Here is a 22999-nt window from a genome sequence, read left to right as displayed (position 1 = left end):
GTTTGGCCGGAAAACTTAAATTTGCTGAAAAAAAACTAAAAAATGAGGAGAGATAAATTTTTTTAATCTAAAAGTGTTATTTGTTAATCAGTTTTGTTTTACTTATTCTTTAAACTTAGACTTATGTCCTAATTTGTATAAGAAATATGAAAATTGAGTTTTTAGTTAATTCAAACGTGGTCTAATACAACTAAGTAATTTTCTATCTGATAAATAAATACTCGGTAACAAGTACAACAAAGACAGAGTTCAATCCTCGTAAATCTAGTTGACAAAAACACCTCTGTTGATTCGGATAACCATTTGCATCCATCCCTTTAACGTATATATGTACCTGTCTACAGTCTGGGAAACTTAATAGAGACACATAGCTTGTACATTCCATGTTTAATAATGGGGTATTAGGTGCAACGTCGAGCAGTTGTAATGGAGCGGGCAACTGCAGCAGCTAAAGCTACAGTGAAATTCGGATCTTTGGTTAGACTAGTAACACATTCTTGTATTTTCTCATTTTCATAGGTCTTATCAGTAGTACTAATAGTGCCAGTAGGGCTTCCTCCTCGTCCTGCTATGTTCTCTTCCTGATTGGATTTGAATTTGGAGCCGGAGAGAGTGAGATCAAGATTTGTAGGCTCCGGCCGAGAAGGATGACTCCTCATGGTAATAGAGCCAGCTGCGGTACTAGTACTGGTGCTTTCTAGCACTCCATTTACTACTGCCTGAAGAAAATCAACAGGCATAATCTGATTTGGAGGAGATGGGGCTAGTGTTGATGAAGACGAATTCGACGATGAAATAATTTGTCCAAGCATCAGGGAATTAGAGTTATTGACGATATCATGATTGTGGTGGCCTTCATACGTTGCCACAAGGATTGACTTGTCCTGCATGCATCTCTGCACCTTCTTTTTGACAGGGCAAGTTGGAGCCATGGAGCACCTGAAATAAGCTCGAGGGGATGATGGGTTGTCCTTGGTCACCTTCTGTCCGTACTTCCTCCATTGATATCCATCTTTCACAATCTGTAGTTAGTATGCATTCATTTAGTCGTTGAAATCAGACCCAACTCGATCATGCAGAAAGCTAATTAACTAATTTATTAATTAATAAAACTCATCAAGAACTGATAGATGCGCGCATATATAGAGTATACATCTAGCACCTACTTACGAGGGTGTTGTCTTTAGAGTCGGTTCTCACAAGGAACTGCGATGTCGTATTGGCTTCCGGAAACTGATGCTGCTGCTGCTGATTGCAATGAGCAAAAACAGTTGTTCTTGCCCTCTTGTTTGCAGTTCGATCGTATATATCGTATGATGAGCATCCTGAGCCAGCACTAGTCATCTGATGATAATCATGACCATCGTGTGCTGAAGTCGACTTGTTTTGCTGAAGTTGGAGGCGGAGCAGTTGAAGATGGGCTTCGAGTCTAGAGTACTTGCTGCTCATAGCTTCAACTAGGAATCTCAAAGCTTCGTTCTCTTTCCGCACACATTGAAGGTCTGCTTCCAGACTATCTCCCAGCTGCTGCTGATCAATGGTCCATCCAAGATCAGAAAGAAACCATTAATTAATAGATCAAAAGCAGAGAAATTGAGTAGATGATCACATCAAATTAAACAGTGTACATGGAGTAAAATCAACACGTATTATCACCGAAATTATTTCTAATCGAGCATTGAATCAACATCTACCGATCAGTCATGTACGTACCCGCTTTTCACTGCTAGAGGTATGAGAATTTTCCATAATAAGCCGATGATATGGTGAAGTCTTGATTAGCTAGCTATAGTCAATTAGCTTGCTTGATGACGTAGAAATTAACTGTTGGGCCAGCTAATTAACTGGCCAGCTGCCTGCAGGAGTCCAGATCTAAGATATTAAATATGGATGAGATGGGATCAAGCTTGACACTAGCTAGTGATCGAGATGGAATGAATCGAAGAAGATGGTGAATTAGAATCAGAACGTACAGAGTTGGTGATCGAATGCAGTAGTATACCATATGATATACCTATATATAAAGGTTGAAGATCGGTGGCCATCAAGCTAGGAGGAAGTTTCACATGAATGAACTGATTCAACAGTCGACTCAAGTACACGTCTACATACACAATAAAAAGTAATTAATATCTAAGTGGAAAATTTCCTTGGCTAGCTCGACTACGATGTCTAGCTTAACAAAGTACTAGTCCACATTACATATGCGCGGGTTTGAGTGTGATAGACAAGTGATTTGGATAAGTCGATCCATGAGTTTAGATCGAATACAGTGATTGTTGCACGAGGAGTCGAGGACGTATAAGGCGTGACGTATAAGGGAGTGATGTGATCCTTCGATTCGTGAGTGAACAAGTCATTACATTACATATGGTCTTTGTATATAGTCTTTGATGTCCATCTTCCACTTTATTGCCTTTTCTTTCAATTGTAGGAAAAGCCAAGGAATCATCGGACAACGTAGTACATCAACCTCCACCTACGCATGATCGATCATATATGTGATATAGAATTATAATGATACATTGATACTAAGTGGTTAGGTTTTGTTTAATCTATATATGTATATTATATATAACCGGCCATCTGAAAATGATAACTTCTCGCCCTTTCATGTACTCAATCAATAAATCGGATGTTTTAGGTTTAGCGATTTGTATATAAACAAGTTTATAACAACTAGAAAATGCAACTTTTAATGACTCGTTTTTTCTATATAGTTTCTCAGAATTGTTGTTTATGTGAGCAGTACTTCTTTTCGATTGAAATATGTGAGCATTACTTAATTACGGCCACCGGAAATGAGAACACGCTTGGAATACTAGCTATTTGATTAGTTCATTAAGATGGCAGCCAAAGTCTTTGTTCACATCTTGTTGCAGTTAGTCCTAGTCAATGGTCGTTGAAGTCAATCACGTAATATTAACCTAAACCACACGACCCACATTGAGAAATATTCACCCACACCCACCTCCCTTCTCATGCATGCATCATTATCTATACGTCACCCATAAGGCCATAACCAAATGCCTGCGTACGACATATATAAACACCAACTAAATAATCGAAAATTGTCAAACCTTTTGTTCTTGTCTTTTTTTCTTTTCTTTTTTCTTCTAGTTATACTAGATCCAAAAGGAGCAAATGTGAGTCACGCAGGGCCCATATGTATGTAATACATCGATCAGTATCCAGAAATTGTTTTCACGTGTATCTACAATTATAATAATGGTCATACAGAAAATCCACCTGCTTGAATTATAAGCCCAAGTGGACCAGGACCTCGACCTTTTCATCAGATCATACAGAAAAGCTACTCGATCAAAAATTATCCAGATGTATTTACGATCGGCTACTTGAATGCCAATTGGATACCACATTACCACTTATATATTCTGGTAAAGTTATACGGCTGGAATGGCTGAATGGTTATATTTTTATGTAAGTACTCTGATTGACTAAAAATCAATGGTTTGCAAAGTATATCGATCCATGCACTCTCTCAATCATCTTACATTCCAAGAGCACTTCGTACCAATTTATGTCTATCCATAACTGCGGAGAGAACAGAAACCTTCAATTGATCGAACGCAGATTCCTTCAACCCCAAATTGGACGTCCAAGCCGACTATCATGGCCACCGATCACGAGTCCCTCTCAGCCGTCGATACCTTCATTGCAAATAGTCATCCGTCATCCTTACTTCTTTGATTGATTCTTGATACTCGGTTAATTACGAACAAAGCAACCATTGATTCCTGATTCTTATGCACCGCTTTTCATATTCCTGAATTATTTGATTCCTTTTCTCAAGCTAGTGTAGAACGTACGGATGGTTACATATAAGATATAACATCGCATTACGTTTGTAGCACATATACGGATACGAGTATCCGTATTTGACACAATACGATACGAAAACACGGTAAATTAATTTTTTTTTGACACGGACACGTGGGTGACACGTTAATTAACTATTATTTTAATATTTAAATATATTTAATAATTAAAAAAATTGTGCTACACTTATTAATATGTCATAGGTATATACAAGGAACCATTGCATATAAATGATATAATTCTCTATACTTATTTATGTAAGAATGAAACATATAATTTGTGGTCAAACTTTAATACTTATTTTTACTGAAGTCAAATTCATGATAATTAATTGGAATTGACATGTGTTTGTATAATTGTATAATTTGAATTTGTGATGTACACGTCTTCTTACACCAAAATCACGTGATGGGTGCTTTGTACAATTATCTACTCTTTTGTCGACCTCTTAATCTCTTATCCAGCAAAACCCTTTTCGGCCTCATCCAGATCCCACATCAACAAGATCCCAGATCGACCTCACCACCATCGTTTCTTCCTTCCTCAACACCAACTTAACCCCAGTCCATAAATCGGCATTTGATTCAAGCAAGGTAGAAATTAGAAAGAGAAAGAGGAGAGAGACTTCACCTGATGAGATCGGCGCTAGCAGTGATGATGACAGGAGAAAGAGACTCGGCAACGACGGGGGTGGGGTCAAAGTTGGAGGTCAGAGGTCGAGGGTCGAACTTGTCGGCATAGCGATTCTGAGTTTCTGACAGAGAAGACGCAAAGATAACAAGCCATGTCCTTTGCGGATACATCTGTGTCCGAAGTTGAATTTGTGTGTCTGAGGCGTGTCCGAAATTGAATTCGCGTGTCCGACCGTATTTTAGCGTGTTCGTGTCGGACACGCGATATGTGATCAATGCAGCGTGTTCGTGCTACTTAGCGTTAGTACGTACCAATATGCATCCTACATTTAAAAAATATGCCATATCTCGGAAAATTCTAATATACATCAATGTATGCTATACATCCCACATCCAACGGTCGATATTGTTTTGTGAGTGGGGTCAGAAAAATAATATTCGTCGTCAACTGTTAGATGTGAGATGTATAACATACATTGATGTATATTAGATTATCGCTCTTATCTTCATGAAATTGCTAATATGTGATATAACCACGCTTCAAAAGTACAATACTGATTACATTCGCATAAGAGCAGTTTACAACTCGATCTGAGAGGACATATATATATATATATATATATATATATATATATATATATATATATCTCAAACGACAGAAACTTGAGAAAATAAGCCGCTTGGATCAGATGTTATTTTGATATATATCGATCTCTAACTCTAGCTTTTAAACTAATTAATTTCTAAAGATGCGATCACCATTTTGGGATGGCATGATGAGGAAGAGGCTGGTCTAGAACGTTAAATCTTCCCGCAGAAATTGCAGCAGCAAGGGCAGTCGTGAAATTAGAATCTTTTGTCAACGAACAAGCCATCTGTTGGACTAAAAGCTGTTGAAAACTAGCAGCCTTCTCATCGTACTGAGCATCGGAAACCTCCCTTCCTTGATTCGGTTTGTGACCAAATGATGAACCCTGCTCTGTTGAGCCTTCAAGTACAGATGGCGACGAGATAGACAGAGACACAGCAGTAGGAATTGAAGATGGTGTTGATGATGCCTTTGGTGCCAAAATATTACTGGAATGATCATTCAGTAGTGATCTGGGAGTAGTGATTGAATTTCCACCTTGGCCCTGATGATCTATTGTTATGACTTGAGGCCCAGCAGGCTGTATGTGGTTGTGTTCCCCTTCGTATGTAGCCACCAAAAGGCATGGATTGTCCGCACTTTTTTGAACCTGAGCGGGGGAAAATATCGAAGCAACAATTAAGAATTGGTTTTCATATATATATACTTGCTCTGCTAGAAAATAACAAGTACAAGGTGAGGGGGTAAGGTTAATCAATTAGATACGAATAAGAACATATGTACCTTCTTTTTAACTGGGCAAGATGGGGCAAAAGAGCATTTGTAGTAAGCCCTAGGAGAAGGATTATCTCTGGTGACCTTTTGGCCGTATTTTCTCCATTGATATCCATCCTTCACAATCTGTAATTAATTAATATATAAATAAAACAACACAAATTAAGATTTCCAAATGATCGAACCAATTAATTCCATGAGCATAGTCCGATACAACACAAATAATAATAATGTTTAGCTAGCGATAAGCTCAATTACCAAGCGCGTGTCAGAAACATCAGTGCGAACATAAACCCTAGAAATCTTCAAGTTGATGTGGCTCATCTCCTTGGGCCTTCTGTATGATTCTTCGTCACTTGAGCTGGTCTCTGCAGCACTTGTATTAGTACTAGATCGAATCATATTGACTCTATTGCAATAATAGTCATGATTTTCATCAACGGGTAACTTTCTCTTCTTGACCAAGGAGTTATTTTCTAAGATCATCAGGTCGTTTTCTCGGGCCAGCTGTTTGGTGATCATCAACTCCTTCACATGGGCTTCCAAAGCATTGTAGTTCTCGCATAGTACAGTTAGCATTTTAGTCAGTTTCTTGTTTTCCAAAGTTAACCTATTCAATTCCTCAGCCATTGATACAGAACCATCTGCACCAGCACCTGCAACTGCCTGCTTCAACATTCATAGACAGAACATGCATGCTTAATTTAATTAGTACGTATAATATATGAGACCGAATTACTAATTAACTAACAGCTGACTGATACCAGTTATTAACTACACTCACTTCTTGTTTCAGTGGTCGTATGTTGCTTTCAATTATAGCATATTCTCCTTCAAACTCGTCTACTTTTTTCTGCTGGAAGGCGAAGCAGATGAATGAGTAATTACAACTTATAACAGTTAATTACATACTAAACAAGAAAAAAGGCTGAAAGACCTTCAACAGATCAGAATATGATCTGAATATAAGAAAGCATTAAAGATATGGTACTCACAGTGATAGTCGACGAGGGAAATCGATCTTCGTCCATGGCGTGGCTGGAGTCCACAGGGACAAGATTGAGGCCAAGAGATGTGTTCACCCACGTTGAAGAATCCATGAAAATTGAAGTCGTCCAGCCAGATTCCGAAGCTGTAGAAATATCTTTGGTAACTAGTTAGCTTGAATTGAAGCTCGATCCAACTGAATGAAAATTAACCTAGCTCTCGCTGACTCGATCGATCAGAACTGATGTCGAGGGTAGCTGAGCAATGCATATATAAGCAAGCTAGGTAGGTTGGGGATAAGACCAGATGAGTGAGGGGCAAAGGCTGATGATATCAAAGAAACTATATAATTAATGGGAATGGCTGGAGGGAAACCGCGAGGAAAGAGCGGAGATGGAGATGGCGATATTGGAGGATAGGAGAAGCCAATAATATAATTGTATTCGATCAAAAAAACCGACATTAATCGAAAGTCTTGGTAGTGATCAAGGTCAAGGTCAAGCCTCAACTTGTTAGAGTAGTCTATATGCACTGCACGCATATACGAATATATGGTTGGCTACTTCGATCTCTGGCCGGGCCTCTATCTATATCTCGATCAAGAAGTCTTATAATTCGATGTGAAAGTTTTACAAAATGTACATGACCACTAGGCCACTCCGAATTAAGGTTTTTTGACTTGATAAAACATCACAACGGTATCTGACTTCTAAAACTAGAGTAGTCCAACTTTTGTTCATACCGTCATTAACACCTTTAATTCTATGTTATTACTCATTGATCTGAGGGGTAATTTAATCTTTCACCTCTCAAAGTCGGGTTAGTCCGCCATGGGTTCGGAGATGATGATGTAAGCAACACTATATTTTCAGCATTTCATGCTTTTCTCGCCCAATAGTCCCAAACCTGAATCCTAAAACCTCGTCACCGAAATTCACCAACCAAAGTTACCAAAACCTTATCTAAAATCTAAGTTTTTGGTAGCACAACAAAGATGATGCAGCTACTATATACCGAGAACGGCAGCTAGTATTGGAATTTGCGGTGTTGACGCCAGCATCAACGAATGACACGGTGGTGAAGATTGGACAAATTTCGCAGGTCGGCACCATCTTCTTCTTCTTCTTCTACTACTATGCATGTGGCTTGAACCTCTTGTTTTCATGTCTTTCATACGGCTTGGTTTCTCCACATTTCTTTGTTTCTCTACTGCCAATTTACCTTCTTTTGTTTCAATCGTCAATCATCCTCTCCGCCCACCTAGGAAGAACGGAAACGTGCATACACCCACGTTTCCCGCTTTCGAAGCGGAACCACTCCGGAACCACTCCGGAAACGCGCCGGAAACGCCGGGAAACGTGTTTCCAGAAAAATGAATTTTGGAAACGCGGTGGAAACACGAGTTTCTGAATTGGAAACGCGGTGGAAACGCGAGTTTCCAAAAAATAAAGGTTTTTTTATGTTTTTTTTATTTGAGATTTTGAGTTACTTAAACTAAAAATTTGTTATTATATTTATTTTTTTTGTATAATTTATATATTTTTATATATATTTTTATTTCGACGTTTCCAAAACGTACCCGCTTCCTAAATTTTTTTAAAAACACGCTTCCGCGTTTCCAAACGTTTCGCTTCCACGTACCCGTATCCGATTCCGTGCAGCCTAGCCGCCCACTAATCAAATTGGAAACTCAATACATATAGATTCACTTATTATCTTTCTCTCTGAAAATAAAAAATGGGCAATGGGAGTAGTGAGTATTATAGAAAATGGGTGGTTGCCTGGCAAGTTTTCTTGGTCTGGAGACACTGGATCTGGAGGAGGTGGAGGCAACAAAAATAAATTAGGGTGGTGGTTTGTTCAGTGGTATAGGGAAATGAGGGAGGAACATCCGGTTGAATTGTATGAGGTGTCAACCCATAATTGGCTAAGAGAGAAAATGAATTAGAAATAATGAATCGAAAGCAATGGTATTCATAACGGACACACTTGAAAATATGCCGAAGTAACGGAGTTATATACGACATGTACTGAAGTTGTATCGACTTTTCAACTTCAGGTATCGTTATGACGTTTTAGAAAGTATACAAACATAAATTTAGAATGATCCAAACGTTAAGTACCATTCTTAAAATTTCACTAATTCGATAGGAAATATCCATCTCTTTGTCATCATGCAATATTGACTCGTCAAAAGCTACACAACACTCTGGCCTGGAACGGCGGAAACACGGTTTTGAAAGGTCTAAGACCAACCCGGAGACCTCTAGCTTCAATCTTCAACCACCCCTACACTTTCTTGTTACCTATCTTCTCTTCTCTTCCATCTTCAACCACCCCTACATTTCTACATATTCGGCTCTACCTAGCTACGTGTTTGAGTGTTTCACTTTTTCTCTATAATTATATATCCACACGCTAGCTGGTGGTACATAAATAAGTAAGGAAAAGGAGAAGAAGAACTACGAGGAGACGATCGAAGAGAAGAGAAGAACAAGCTGATCTAGCGGACTAGCTCGTATTTAATTAACGATAATCATACATATCTTATATATCCCATTTAATTTCCTGGTTAGTTTCGACTTCCGAATTCAAATATTAATTAATGGTCAATATATTCAATACTCTACAGTCTAGATCATGTGCCAAGGGAATATAAGATTAGAATCTTGTCTACTTATATACTCGATCATATGCGCTCTAAATCAGTAAATATTTACACTGACATCGCACAAATACTCTCAATCTTGAATTAAACCAACAAGCTAGTTCTGCTATATATCATTCTCATAAGACAAAGGCAGTTATATCATACATTCATATTGATTTACATATATAGACGTCACAATTGTGGTCAAGCGTGAAGCGTATATAGAAAAGTAGTTTCTTAGTTTTTTCTAAACGATCTTGAAAGGGATTATTAGTATATTGATCAATTGATCAACATTAAACCAATTTAGCAAGCAACCGTACAGACACAAGTTGGTCAAGCATCGAAATATATTCATGTGATTGATTAATATCCAGGCGTGTGCAATCCGTGTGACGTCTATATCTACAACATGTTGTATATGTACATGTACATGCATGTATCGTTCGGTGTTAGTTACAATCAAATGACATATGTTGCCTTTTATATATATTTAATATTTAATATTACGCATGCAATTGTTAACTTTTTCTTTCAAGTTTCCACGAAAGAGCTTGACAACTTAATTCCCAATATAGAATCAATTAGATCGAATACATATGTATGCAAACCTGATCATGCTGATTCATGCATAACTATAATGTATATAATCTGAGTCTGATTATAGACTAGTGGCTTATGTGTGATGAAATAAGCAATTACGAAATTATATGCATGGATGCTGATTAATGATTAAATTAAGATCGCATGAGGTAATTACGCTTTACACGAGACATTAGTTTGAGAATATATACGTGCATGAAATTCGTGTGAACTTACTACTCATGCATCCTAGTTCTTACTGATAATCAATTCATACCATATATATGCTTGCATCGTTAATATAGGTATCAGGCTAAGCTATATATTAAAAGAGTTTTTTTCACCAACAGTCCCTCAATTCTGGTGTACCTACCAATGTGATACCTCAACTCTTAATCGTACCAATGTGATACCCAGACTCTAGTATTGCTATCATTGAAGTACTTCCGTTAGTTTTTTTCAACTTTTCCGTTATCTTGGTGACGTGGCAGGTACGTGAGGCCCACAAAGAGGGTTAAAAGACAAAATTAACCTCATCTGAGAGGAGCAATGTTTTTTCCGCCCTTTACCTTGAGAATGACACCCAACAATTCCAATTTTGGCGCCAATTTTCCCTCCCTACTCCTTAATTTGTGTCTCTTATCTAAACTAAAGAACTACCGTCAACCTGTCGACCACAATCTGATAAAACCTAGATCAATCTCATTTTCTATTTTTACCATAGCACTTGTTAAACTAACAGAATAAATATAGAAATTTATATGGAACATCTCATTTCCACAATCTCATAAGAATATAAAAACACATAACTTAACGAAATTCAAATACATGTTTAAGTACCATTAGTTGCCACCTTTTATGTTGATCTGCCATGATTTTTGCTTGTAAGAACTAATGGTACATGTACGAAATTCAACTACATGTACCATTAGTTCTTACAAGCAAAAATCATGGCAGATCAACATAAAAGGTGGCAACTAATGGTACTTAAACATGTATTTGAATTTCGTTAAGTTATGTGTTTTTATATTCTTATGAGATTGTGGAAATGAGATGTTCCATATAAATTTCTATATTTATTCTGTTAGTTTAACAAGTGCTAGGGTAAAAATAGAAAATGAGATTGATCTAGGTTTTATCAGATTGTGGTCGACAGGTTGACGGTAGTTCTTTAGTTTAGATAAGAGACACAAATTAAGGAGTATGGAGGGAAAATTGGCGCCAAAATTGGAATTGTTGGGTGTCTTTCTCAAGGTAAAGGGCGGGAAAAACATTGCTCCTCTCAGATGAGGTTAATTTTGTCTTTTAACACTCTTTGTGGGCCTCACGTACCTGCCACGTCACCAAGATAACGGAAAAGTTGAAAAAAACTAACGGAAGTACTTCAATGATAGCAATACTAGAGTCTGGGTATCACATTGGTACGATTAAGAGTTGAGGTATCACATTGGTATGTACACTAGAGTTTGAGAATATATACGTGCATGAAATTCGTGTGAACTTACTACTCATGCATCCTAGTTCTTACTGATAATCAATTCATACCATATATATGCTTGCATCGTTAATATAGGTATCAGGCTAAGCTATATATTAAAATGATCTTGCTTCATCATGGCCGGGCGGGGACATTAATTAAACATTTAAACAAAGATTTTTTTTTCCTCAGCTAAGGAGATCTGCACCAATGGTTTTAGTGCAAATTTCCATTTTTACCCATTTTTAATCGAATTTCCTCATTTCCACCGTCTAGTATCTAGATAATATTGCGTATATCATTTATGCAAAAATTCAGTCAATTTAGTGATCGTTAAGACCCTCAAGATTGAAAAATAAATTGACGAACTGAATTATGTCAAACATGAACTGTTCATATTTTAAACAAAAAAACGTAATTTTGAGGGGTTTAACGATTACCAAATTAGCTGAAATTTTGTAAAAATGATTTACACAATATTATCTAGATAATAGACGGTGTAATTTCGAGTCAGAAAACATTATGTGAATATAATATACTCTCGCGCTAGTTGGTTGTGTAAATTTTTTTTTTTTTTGAAAAGATTGGATTGTATTGCAAATGGTATGCAGCCAATCTACCACTTGGGCAAAAACCTGTTTGGTCAAGCAAGAGAAAAACTCTAATACAAACTCAATAAGAGATAATGTGGTATAGAAATTTTAGAAAGCACTTACCAATTACCATGTTTAAAGGATGCTAGATTGTGTTCTCAAGAATTATTGTATGTACCGCCATACCAGCTGGAAAGCTGAAATGGTGTACCCAACCAGTAAAAAGAAGACACGCGGAGAGCTCCAAAATTGATAGGATCCCAATTTTTCCCCATTTAGGGGAAATTCTAGTATACATCTTACATCCGATGGTTGATATTATTTTGTGAGTTTGGTCAGAAAAATAATATATGTTGTCAACCGTTAGATATAAAATGTATAACATACATTGATATATAATAAATTAACCCGCCGATCGATATCTTAAAACCAACGGCAGTCTTAAACCTTAACACCTAGAACCGCACTAATGAACAAGACACAGAAGCCCCACTGAGAAAGGGACCCGTTTCTAATGGCACATACAAGTAAGTTAACCTATTCCTTGTTAATCTACGTCCATTGCTCTGATGTTTCTTTATCATTGTTCTTGCAATCAATATGGATGAGGTTTAGGGTTTAGCATTGAATCCTCTACGTATAACCAAGTTAACTGTTCTAATGTTCTTTTAATCTTCATTGTTATTGCAATCGATATATATATTCAGGATTTAGGGTTTATTTGTTCTTGCAATCAGTAGAGATGAGGTGTATATATATACATAGATTAGCATTGAAGGTGTTTTGTTTTCTGCTCTTTGGGAACTTGTTTTATTGGTTACAACATATATATACCAAAATTTGAAATAGGAGTATGATTAGTTTGACGTTGAGATGAGTCCAAGAGAGCAAAACTGTAGCGAATTGAACAACTTTCATTAACAAAACTAGCCATGGGCTGTGCCGCCTGCAGCACACATTCTAGAATTCAATGAAAAATATATATGCCTTCATAACTTGATCAATGCATGTGTAGGAAAATGGACGTAGCCTCATTTAGAGAATCTGTGTCTCTGTGAGTTCATTTAGTAAATATCATAGCTTCAGTATGCATATATAGTGTAGCTTCAGTTAGTAAATTGGTTATTGTAGCTTCATTTGTCTAACTAAACAAATTCTACAATATTACTGGTTGTAATATAGTTAGGTAGTTGCCATGTTTCCTTTACTCACTATTCTGATTCTAATTTGCTTTTTCTTTCTTTCTTTTTAATAGTCATTGATGTGGAGAGTGATGATGAGACTAATGGTTCTAATAACCTAGAAGAACCAATTATTGTGGATTGTGGGGAGAGTTCTGATGATCATCATTTGTTTGGAAAGATGGTGTGCAGTGAAGTCGAAGCTTATGAGGTGTACAACAGTTATGTAAGCGAAGGATTTAGTGTTCGAAAATGAAGAAAGAGAACAAATGTCAAAAATGTTGTGACTACAATTAACTTCATGTGTTCAAAAGAAGGTTTTCAAGAGGATGGAGACAGAAGGATAAACTGTTAAAAATCAAGTCTCATCTATTAAGAAGGTCTGCACGAGATCGCCAACCACTAATGTCAACCCATGTTTGCCTCCATCTAATCAGGTTGGTTAATATGTATGTTTGAGTTTTCTTTGATTAAAGTAAGTTCATGATTATAAGTGGTTGATTAACAGATTGTAGGTTTTGAACTAAAATTCCTCACTTCATGCATATCATAATTCAAACTTTTCACACTCATTCATATGCCAATGAATCAGAGCATCAGCAATAAGGTATGTTACTATAAGGCTCTACACAAATCATATTTTTTAGTTACTGAATATGTCCTAAATACTCTCTTTTTTGTAATCAAAATTTTTTCAGCTTTATCCATACATTTTCTTATTTATTATAGGTTTCATATCATAATTCCTCGGCATTCAATCAGCCAACATTTTCTTTTACTGACATGCTTATGAATCAGGTATTGGTTGATTTCACTATTGAAGTACTTACAATATCTCGATGAGACATTTGTTTTTAGAAATTTAGATAAAAGTTTGCTGTGATCGTACAATTGATCACAGCATACTTCTGGAAGCACTCATGCCCCAAGCCATCCGTTCAGATTATATCCTCAACCAAGCCAGGAGTTGCTGTCACTGATGATCAACATCGTGGTTCACAAAATATGCCATATTATTTACCATAACCAAGGCCAATTATGAGCCCAGATAGATTCCAATTGCAAGTGTAACGATCAACTATCATTTGGAGCCTATTTCATGGCAACTATGTACCTTTTCTTATGGTTTATGTTTCCAGACTATGAAAACTGTAAACTAATAAAAAAAATTATTGTTAGTTATTAATTTGAGTGATTGACAAATGACCTTTACCCTAAATATTCATAAAATAACAGTAACTTTTTTTGCCCGTTCTAACATCATCAGAGAGGCTTGTGTCCTGCACTCCTGTCACAATTTGCCTACAGTAAAAGAGAAGGCTCAGAGAAACCAATCATTTGATCAATTGTAACAATAGAACTTAATGATATTTAACATTACACATTACATATATAGATGGAAACTACCCACATGCATAATTGGAAAGAATTTTTCATCAAAAACAGTATGTTTCTTGTTTCATACATCAATAGCTTTTCAGCAGCATTTGTTTCAAAGGTATTTCCAACAGACTGCACACTCTTGCCAAACCTCCCTCATCTCCTTTGTTGAGCTACATAAGGTGCTTCCCTTGACGATTCTACAGTTACCTATGCTTACTCATTCACTCATCTACTTTCACCATTCTGGATCATCTGCATGTTTATATCAAGAATCTGATAATTGAGATCAACTACAAACTGAGAAAATTATACTGTCAATTGAGTTGTTATCGTACAAAAATGAAAAGAAGCCAAAATAGTTTTTATTAATCAGCATTATCAATTGGTTCTTTCAGGGGCCCTTATCAAAATGCATACCGCCTACTTCGTCAACACAAGTACATGTACCTCCTAAAAATTATAGTAGCTCACTGGAGCAGCCAAAAAATAAAATATAAACCCTTAAACAATACAGGACTAAGTATTGGATATTGGCTACAATGTAAAATAATACGATGGTGCTAATTATACCAAGAGTTTGTGAACTAGCTACAAGACTTGCGTAGTTCAAGTGAAGGATAAATTGGTGCAAGCAAGTATCATGAACTTTAATAGATAATAAACACACATGCAACTCTGAAATTCATTCATTCAATTGACTAAATACTAACAACCGAAGGCAGGATTATTCTCACTGTTAGACGTATCTAGCTTGCAGGAAACTAAAGTCGTCCGCACACCAAACCAATCAAACACTAGAAGTGATCTAGTTATATACTTTGGAAATTAATATCTACTTACTGTACATTGAAGACTAATCGTACAGGTTTAGTTTGGAAATAATGTTTGTGCCGATCTGCAGATTAATGATCATTTTTATATCATGGATCAATGGATATGTCCGAGACCATGTTGGAGATATGACGTACGGAATCCTTCCTTCGCAATTTCACCATCCCATCTTCAGAAGAATCGAAACCGAAACTTTTGGGAAAAAAAGAACCAACTTGAACATCAAAATATTCTCAAGGCCTGTTCTACACTGTTGTCTCAAAATGTTTTTCTCAACCAGCGAGTAGATGATAGAATTGGGTATTGGTCCAATTGAAACACCATCATAAAAGAGTTACTGGGATGCCAAGAAATTTAATTGGAAGGAGAGCCAGCGTTTATTGATATTCTTGGTCTCTACAAATATTGTCAAAATGATTTAGACCATGGATCTCGAAAATGGTAGGGTGAGGTCTATATAGATGCTGGCTGCTGCGCTTTAAGGGTTCATGAGTTGGTTCTATGGAGCATGGTTTAGAGCATAAACTTTTTTGACCAGTTGAGAAAAATTTAGACCTTCACCTTACCACAAGTTGAGAAAAAAAATTCAATTTTTTTGACAGAATGAACATGGTTATACTCGATAAATCAGCACAGGAAACTATAAATCCTGGACATCATATCATATGGAGCATAAACTTTGACAAACTTTGACATCATATCATAAACTTTCATTATATAGCTATTCATGAAAACTTTTGAGAGAGCCCGTACAAATCAATATTTACAGACTAGAACCTGTCTATTTGCACATCTACCCATCATCTTCCTACTATGCTACCTACTCAAACCTAGACTACACCATCAACACCAAATGATCAAAGTTAAACTACACATTACTTCCTTCCCCAGCAAGTCTTCCACCATTACTCTATCCTCCGCAAAATATGGAACAATGATAGGGCAGTAGAGAGTATAGTATTAGGGCCAATTTGCAAGTTCAGGAAGCAATGGAAAAACATTGAAGTACATGCGCTGATGTGAACACAAATGAAAATTTATGCGTGTACATAAGTGTGTCTGAGCCACTAATCTTACAGGTAGATGACTAGGTATCCATTGTACAAGAACCATGCTAATTCATGGATCTAATCGTACATATTTACATATGTCCACAAACATTAATCTGATAGTTTAATTGAACATATTTTATAAATGTCTGTTTATTCTGTGTCTCAAAAAATCAATGATATTATACAATTTATAATTCAAACAATCATTTTTCAATAAGCAAAGTCAAGCGTGGAAAAAACATACAGATTCTTAATTATATTTTTTGCTTCAGTAATATGAATATGTTCCTATCTAATATAGTCCTGTTCTACAACTGATCCATGCTTTCATTTAGGTCCAACATGTCAATCCATTAATACATATTCTCCATCAATACATACACAAAAAAATGAAAAGGTAAAGAAAACTCACAGCAAGTGAGCTCTGATCCATATTCTCCATCATACAGCTAAGGTATTGATATATACGAGCAAAATCAACATAGTAGCAGAACAGCAGACTGTTCACAGGTGCCTCTTCCGAGCGTTCTCTGTCATTTGTGTCCACTTGTTCTTTAGATCTACCTGAACACAGTAAGTTCAACAGTATTAAAAACAATATAGATCAGCAAAACACTATTAACAAATAAAGGAACTGTTTACATGCAAGTTAATGTATGCGCGTAACAAGTATTCCAAATAGTGCAAGAGGAGGTAGGTACCGAAGTTCTATCACCAAATACATCTCGGTATGTAGCCAAGATAGAGTTCCACCCTCTACCAAACCTGCATTAGAAAAAGATATATTGATGAGAACTTGCAAATCGTTTAAAACTTAAACTAATGATAACTATTAGTTACTTAGCCAATAGGTGACTGCTGGTAATAACTGAGAGACATCAAATTCTTATCATCTTTTCAGATATGAGAATTAAGAAGCAACAAAACAATCGGAGTTACAAGCTTGATAGGATTTGAAAAGAAATAAATCATTACCAATAATCTGCTAAGACCTACCCAAGGACCATCTAAACCCAACAAGAAGCTGGAGAAAAATAGACAGAAGTGCCTAAAATATAGAATCAACTATGTACTTCTGCACACCAGCCCTTAACGCATCTTCTTCTTGTAAGGTCCATCTATTACATGGTCTTCTGTCTTTTTTATCCAAATACTTCATCAGTGGAGATACAACATACGTTTTTGGACTAGGTAGGTGAAGCCTCCCCTCACTATTTGTTCGTTCAGGTGACAAACCGAGCGAGTCACCCCATTGTAAAAACAATAATTTTTTTAAATAAATCCATAAACAAACAGAAACACCATAAACTAATGGTAGAAATAGAACTACCTCAAAACCCACAGGCCTCTGTTCCAACTCAGATCTTACATCTTCAGCTGCATGCAAAGCATCAAAAAGTGGGTTGTGACTACAGCTTTCATGGCCATAGCAGAAGACTTCAATTCCCCTTTCACCTTCCGAAATTTGGCACTACTGATGCTAGCTGATGCTTCCGCAATAACATCTTCAGCAAGATCTTAGTCAGTCCATGCCTTTGTCCAACTGCCACGCTCCTTGGAGTTTCTATAAAAATAAAACGGAAGACTAAAAATGCTGGACATATTGGTACAATAATGAAGCAAACTATTCAGAGTGATGATTGTGGGATTTGTGGCACTCCACTTTGACATATATTTCACTACTTGCCCTCCACTTTGCAAAAAGACATGACGTAGTCTGAGAAGATTGATAGTTATGTAAGTCTACGGAGATCTAGAAGTCGCCTCCTTAAAAGATGAGGCAGATGAATCTAGCTACAGTGTCTTCAAACTATACAGTTCTGCATCTTTGGATTTCCAGTTAGAAGTTTTCCAAGTATAGCCATATTCAAATTTTAACATCAGTTGATGCAGAAAGAACTCAAAAGGTATTGAAATGTGAAAAAAAAAAACAGTATAAGGTTGGATGTAAAAGCTAACATCTTAGTATGTGATGACAATACTAACATCTTAGTATGTAAAACTCCTTCCCTTGATGTTACTAAGTTCCTTATATCAACCAGGAACACAATCATAAACATATAGCTGAAATAAGAAACCTGAGAGCAAGAAAGTCCAAAACCAACATAAGAGGCTTCACTGAGTTTCACTTCAAAGGTTGGCTTATAAGAAGAAAACATACATTTTTTTTGTAAAATCGTCCATTTTTCTTCTCTTTTCTCCAACAACTCAGATCAAACATAAATAAAAAAAGAGACTTTTGGCTGTCAATGTCTCAATGCCTTCGAGGACTAGACACAATCTGATCAAAACTAGGATAGTAACAAAGACAAGCTCAGAACAGATTGATGAACATGAAGTGTGCCAAAATCATTCACCAATTATAAACCAGCAGCAAAAGAAAGAGATGTAAATATATATATATATATATATAGCATAACAAGAGAGAAAATAAAAGTATCAAATACTCCCAAGCATTTTTAGTCGTAAGTTGTTAAAAAAAAAGACACAAGAAATAAACCTGAATTGAGGATGACCTCTTTAGCCATTTGCACCTCCTGTTGTTGGTCGGAACTGGCATCAATTGACATTTGTTCAGGTCCAGGGTCCACATTCCCCCTTGGCACCTCAAACGCTCAAAGTCATCCCCATGACTTAGCTCTCGTTCCTTGTAAAACCTAAAGGCCAAATGGATAAACGGAGGATCCAGCATCGCCAGACCTTGTTTCACACTCATCCCTTGTCTCCTTCGACGCACTCGATACCAGACCGCCGCCCCCATCGACTCCGTGACCGGAACCCCCTTGGCGGCGTCCATGATTTCGCGGAGGAGAAGGGTCTTCTTTAACCGCCAATCATGTTTCTCGACCGGCGCGGACTTGCTTGGCTATGCTCGCCTTGTCGCGGTCGCTGAGGAGGGGAGCTCGAGAATCCACCGCGTAACGTTGTCCAAGTCCATTCCAGGCTGAGTTTGAGGCCTTGAGGGAGCCGAGTTTTGACCCATATGGGCGGGTGAGTTTATGGGCTTGATTTGTTGGGCCGCACAAGGAATGTTCTTTATCTAAATTCTTCTTGTTTGTTTCTTCTCTAGAACATGATGAAGCAGTTGCTGGCCAGTCAATTCATACTAATTTGTAATTATATGTGAAGGTGGTTCGTGATGAGAGCCATCCCTTCCCCTGATCGACCTTGAAAAACTCCTCAATAGATAAGATTTAGTGGATGTACAGCGCTGTGCTGTCCAAATAGGAGGTTAACACTTGGCAAGTTGGCATCAACTACCAGTCCTCCTACATTTCCCTTATTTTTCAATACTCTCCATCCCCATAAAGTACACAACTTATTTAGAGACCTAGTAGTTTGCGGAGTTGATTGCTGAACACGCGTTTAGAAGAGAATGACAATGAGAAAGATCGATATATGGTTTGTCGATCAATCTGCTCGTCTACTTTCTTCTAGCTCCAAATTATATCAAAGGTAAAGCTACCAGTCTTGTCTTGGCTACCTTATATTTAGGATTAGGAAAATAGGAAGTGGTTGTTTTGCCCATTCCTCTCACAAATTTCATCTTTAATTTGGTTTCTTCTTTGGGTCTAAAATTAATGCAAATGAAGTCACTTCACATTGGAACGTCATTTCCCACCATATCTAACTTCCACCAAATTCTTCATATTTGAGAATGCAATTGCAAAATAACCAAGTTACCAGCCTTTGAGAAATGTAATATACAAGATAAATTTTTTATTTGAAGTGAATTCTAATAATATTCTTATCTTTTTTAAGTGAGATGAATATATCATGCATTATTTGATCGAATTTTTCGGATTTGTAAAATGTCTCATTCATGAGTTCGATGAATCGATTAATCATTCATCAACAATCCAAAACTGGCCGGCATGGTCGGGCAAAACACTTGCTGTGTTTGGATGGGTGGTCTGAATTTAGACTCAGAAAGAAAGAATTGATACCAGTTGTCAGTTGAACTGGTTCATGGTGGCAAGAGATGCATGCATATCAAGTATAAGCGTGCATATTCAATATCGAATGAGGAGTGTGACTGCACAACTGAAATCCATCAGTATATTCAACAAGAAAATTAATATGGAACTCTATTCTTCCAAAAATATAACATCAGAACATTGTCAGTTGTCAATCTAAGTTCTGCTCTAGTCAAAGTTGAAATAAGGCTTTCACATATGCCGGAAGAGCTAATCATGCTGAATTATGTAAAACTTGCTCTGTTTCCCATCCTTTCCTGTAGCTTAGTATTCAAACTCCATCATATACTACTTGAAATCCATCCATGCTATACGATCAAGCAGAAACTATATATAGGAGGTCCTACTACTCCAGCAAACCAAAACAAAAATGTAAAAACAGAATTTACAACTACAGTATAGTGAAAACACATCAGAATCCCAAATACGTAGTCTGTGTTCTCCACTGTTTTCAATCTTCAGTCTTCACCATCGACTTTGTTACCGTCACCTTGCCAGGTCCAAACAATGTCTTTCAATGATGGCCTCACATCTTCTTCACAAAACTTGGCAAACTCCAAAGTATCCCCGGCCGACTTGGAAAACTCGACCACCGCGACCTCCGGAGCCACCAAGAAGACCTCCGCGGTCATCGAAAGCCGCCCTTTCCTGCCTTCATTCGGGCCTTGTAGCCTTAATTTGAAGTCCTTGACAGCCCCCACCTTGAAGCTTAAAGACTTAGCAGCATGCTCAATCTTGGCCATAATAGCCGTTGCCGAGCACTTGGAGGTGAACATGGTCCCCGCCTTTCTCTCGCTCTCAAACAAATTAGACAAATCAAATCCAGAAGACATGGATGAGATGAACTGGAAGGCGTTGAAGAAGTTGGGCGACGACGACTTGTCGTTAGTGGCAGCAGGGGCAGTAGAACCAAACTCATCGTCGGACTTATCAGAAGAAACAGGGGCCGAAAAGGCAAGGGGCTGCGTGTACCCTTTCCGGAACCAAGGCACGCGCATGATTGCAGGGATGGTTATTCGGCGCTCCGGATCGGAGACTAACAACTTGGAGACGAGTCGCTTTGCTTCTGTTGAAAACCACGGCGGGCATTCGAACTCTGCTTTGAAAACCTTCCTGTACATCTTCATCAGATTCTCGTCTTGAAAAGGAAGGAACCCGGCCAGCAACACGAACAGAATGACTCCGCAGGACCATATATCAGCTCTGGAACCATCGTAGCCTTTCTTCCTGAGCACCTCGGGCGCCACGTAAGCAGGGGTGCCACACTGGGTGTGTAAGAGGCCGTCGTTTCGGAGCTGCTCAGGCAGAGAGGAGAGGCCGAAGTCGGAGATCTTGAGGTCCCCGTTTTCGTCGAGGAGGAGATTCTCGGGCTTCAAGTCGCGGTGGGAGACTCCGCGGCTGTGGCAGAAATCGACGGCGCTGATTAATTGCTGGAAGTATTTGCGGGCCTGATCTTCCTTGAGCTTGCCCTTGGCGACTTTAGCGAAGAGCTCGCCGCCTTTGACGTACTCCATGACGATGAAGATTTTAGTCTTGGTGGCCATGACCTCTTTGAGTTGGACAATATTAGGGTGGCGGACTAATCGGGCGGCGGAGATTTCGCGCTTGATCTGCTCCATCATGCCTTCCTTCTTAACCTGCTCTTTGCTGATCACTTTGATCGCCACGCTCTCGTTCGACTCTGTTTGTCTTCCGTAGTATACTTTGGCGAAGGTCCCTTTTCCCAGGAGCCTTCCCATCTCATATTTACCGAACAACACCGTCCTTTCTTCCATTGATTCAAGCTGGAGTTTGGTTAATTTGGAGTGGTGGGTGAGGAGTATGTGAGAGGAATCCAAGACAGTATGGCAGAGAAACTGAATAACCGATTCGAGTTGATTCCATTCAACGGTTATATTAAGAGGAGCAATGGGCGGTTATTGATACAGGAAAGGTTTTGATTGGGTGATGAGGGGGAGGGAAGGCTGGCTTGAAGCCATTGGAGCACCTGGTAAGTTCTAGACTTGGGGTCGCACACAGAATGCAGAATACTATCGTCTCTTTTTGTGTGAATGAGATGGTAAGCTGGAGCAATTACAAGTGGACACGTTTAAGCAGACAAACCTATTAGTTCTATTTTTATTGTATATTCTGACCTTATTTTTAATTGTTTGCTTTGTTTCATGCTCTTACTCCTCTTAGTCATTTAGTCCACACTTGTGTGCTTAGAATACTGAAGGCTGTACAGGACCACAGGTAGATATCTCTTGTTTAGATAAGTTGATTACTTAGTTTTTGATTTCTCATCATATTACCGACATGTGTGAGTTTCCGTACTTTGAGTCAACTGAGCATATATGATGTTACGGTTGTTACCATATTATATAACTATAAACTAAATATAATATTTCTTATTACGTGAGTTGGTAACTTGGTATAGATTGTATTTTACGATCCTCATGCATCCCATAA

At 37.8% G+C, this 22999-nt stretch overlaps 3 protein-coding genes and 1 long non-coding RNA gene across 12 annotated transcripts; all 4 read right to left on the bottom strand.

Annotated features, from left to right (window-relative positions):
- Window positions 1–185: 185 nt before the first annotated feature.
- On the bottom strand, window positions 186–1976 carry LOC126784682 (probable WRKY transcription factor 40). 3 transcript variants are annotated; one of them, XM_050510161.1, is made up of 3 exons: window positions 1714–1976; window positions 1171–1530; window positions 186–1022 (listed from the first exon to the last, which is right to left on the bottom strand). In XM_050510161.1, exons 1-3 carry the CDS (start codon window positions 1747–1749, stop codon window positions 402–404), a joined length of 1017 nt encoding a protein of 338 aa, XP_050366118.1. In that variant the 5' UTR covers window positions 1750–1976; the 3' UTR covers window positions 186–401. The 3 variants fall into 3 exon arrangements, with proteins under 3 accessions (XP_050366118.1, XP_050366119.1, XP_050366120.1); XM_050510162.1 differs by having other exon boundaries at window positions 1171–1527; XM_050510163.1 differs by having other exon boundaries at window positions 1171–1524.
- A 3008-nt stretch (window positions 1977–4984) lies between these two features.
- LOC126782337 (probable WRKY transcription factor 40) lies at window positions 4985–7174 on the bottom strand. 5 transcript variants are annotated; one of them, XM_050507558.1, is made up of 5 exons: window positions 6831–7174; window positions 6620–6688; window positions 6094–6504; window positions 5845–5961; window positions 4985–5710 (listed from the first exon to the last, which is right to left on the bottom strand). In XM_050507558.1, exons 1-5 carry the CDS (start codon window positions 6933–6935, stop codon window positions 5228–5230), a joined length of 1185 nt encoding a protein of 394 aa, XP_050363515.1. In that variant the 5' UTR covers window positions 6936–7174; the 3' UTR covers window positions 4985–5227. The 5 variants fall into 5 exon arrangements, with proteins under 5 accessions (XP_050363515.1, XP_050363514.1, XP_050363517.1 ...); XM_050507557.1 differs by having other exon boundaries at window positions 4986–5710; window positions 6620–6691; XM_050507560.1 differs by having other exon boundaries at window positions 4986–5710; window positions 6094–6501; window positions 6831–7173.
- Window positions 7175–14657: 7483 nt separating this feature from the next.
- On the bottom strand, window positions 14658–19573 carry LOC126785472 (uncharacterized). 3 transcript variants are annotated; one of them, XR_007671046.1, is made up of 5 exons: window positions 19072–19573; window positions 17902–18135; window positions 17273–17336; window positions 16984–17135; window positions 14658–14940 (listed from the first exon to the last, which is right to left on the bottom strand). It is a non-coding gene; the product is annotated as an uncharacterized LOC126785472 (long non-coding RNA). The 3 variants fall into 3 exon arrangements; XR_007671047.1 differs by lacking the exon at window positions 19072–19573 and adding an exon at window positions 18733–18962; XR_007671045.1 differs by lacking the exon at window positions 19072–19573 and having other exon boundaries at window positions 17902–18962.
- Window positions 19574–20633: 1060 nt separating this feature from the next.
- Window positions 20634–22590, bottom strand: LOC126785471 (CBL-interacting serine/threonine-protein kinase 5). The gene has a single exon (XM_050511170.1). The coding sequence runs from the start codon at window positions 22321–22323 to the stop codon at window positions 21007–21009; it is 1317 nt and encodes a 438-aa protein (XP_050367127.1). The 5' UTR covers window positions 22324–22590; the 3' UTR covers window positions 20634–21006.
- Between the last annotated feature and the right edge of the window lie 409 nt (window positions 22591–22999).

Source organism: Argentina anserina, chromosome 2, assembly GCF_933775445.1.
Source record: "Argentina anserina chromosome 2, drPotAnse1.1, whole genome shotgun sequence".
NCBI classification, from domain to species: domain Eukaryota; kingdom Viridiplantae; phylum Streptophyta; class Magnoliopsida; order Rosales; family Rosaceae; genus Argentina; species Argentina anserina.
This window is presented reverse-complemented; position numbering and strand designations above follow the sequence as displayed.

Bases quoted from the DNA above. Each gene is read 5' to 3' on its own strand.
- LOC126784682 (XM_050510161.1), bottom strand. From the start codon at position 1,749: ATGGAAAATTCTCATACCTCTAGCAGTGAAAAGCGG. The intron at 1,531-1,713 runs GTACGTACATGA...ACCATTGATCAG, and splicing joins CCTCTAGCAGTGAAAAGCGG to CAGCAGCTGGGAGATAGTCT. The intron at 1,023-1,170 runs GTAAGTAGGTGC...TACTAACTACAG, and splicing joins ACTCTAAAGACAACACCCTC to ATTGTGAAAGATGGATATCA.
- LOC126782337 (XM_050507557.1), bottom strand. From the start codon at position 6,935: ATGGATTCTTCAACGTGGGTGAACACATCTCTTGGCCTCAATCTTGTC. The intron at 6,692-6,830 runs GTGAGTACCATA...TTCGCCTTCCAG, and splicing joins TTCCCTCGTCGACTATCACT to CAGAAAAAAGTAGACGAGTT. The intron at 5,962-6,093 runs GTAATTGAGCTT...AATTAATTACAG, and splicing joins ATGTTTCTGACACGCGCTTG to ATTGTGAAGGATGGATATCA.
- LOC126785471 (XM_050511170.1), bottom strand. From the start codon at position 22,323: ATGGAAGAAAGGACGGTGTTGTTCGGTAAATATGAGATGGGAAGGCTC.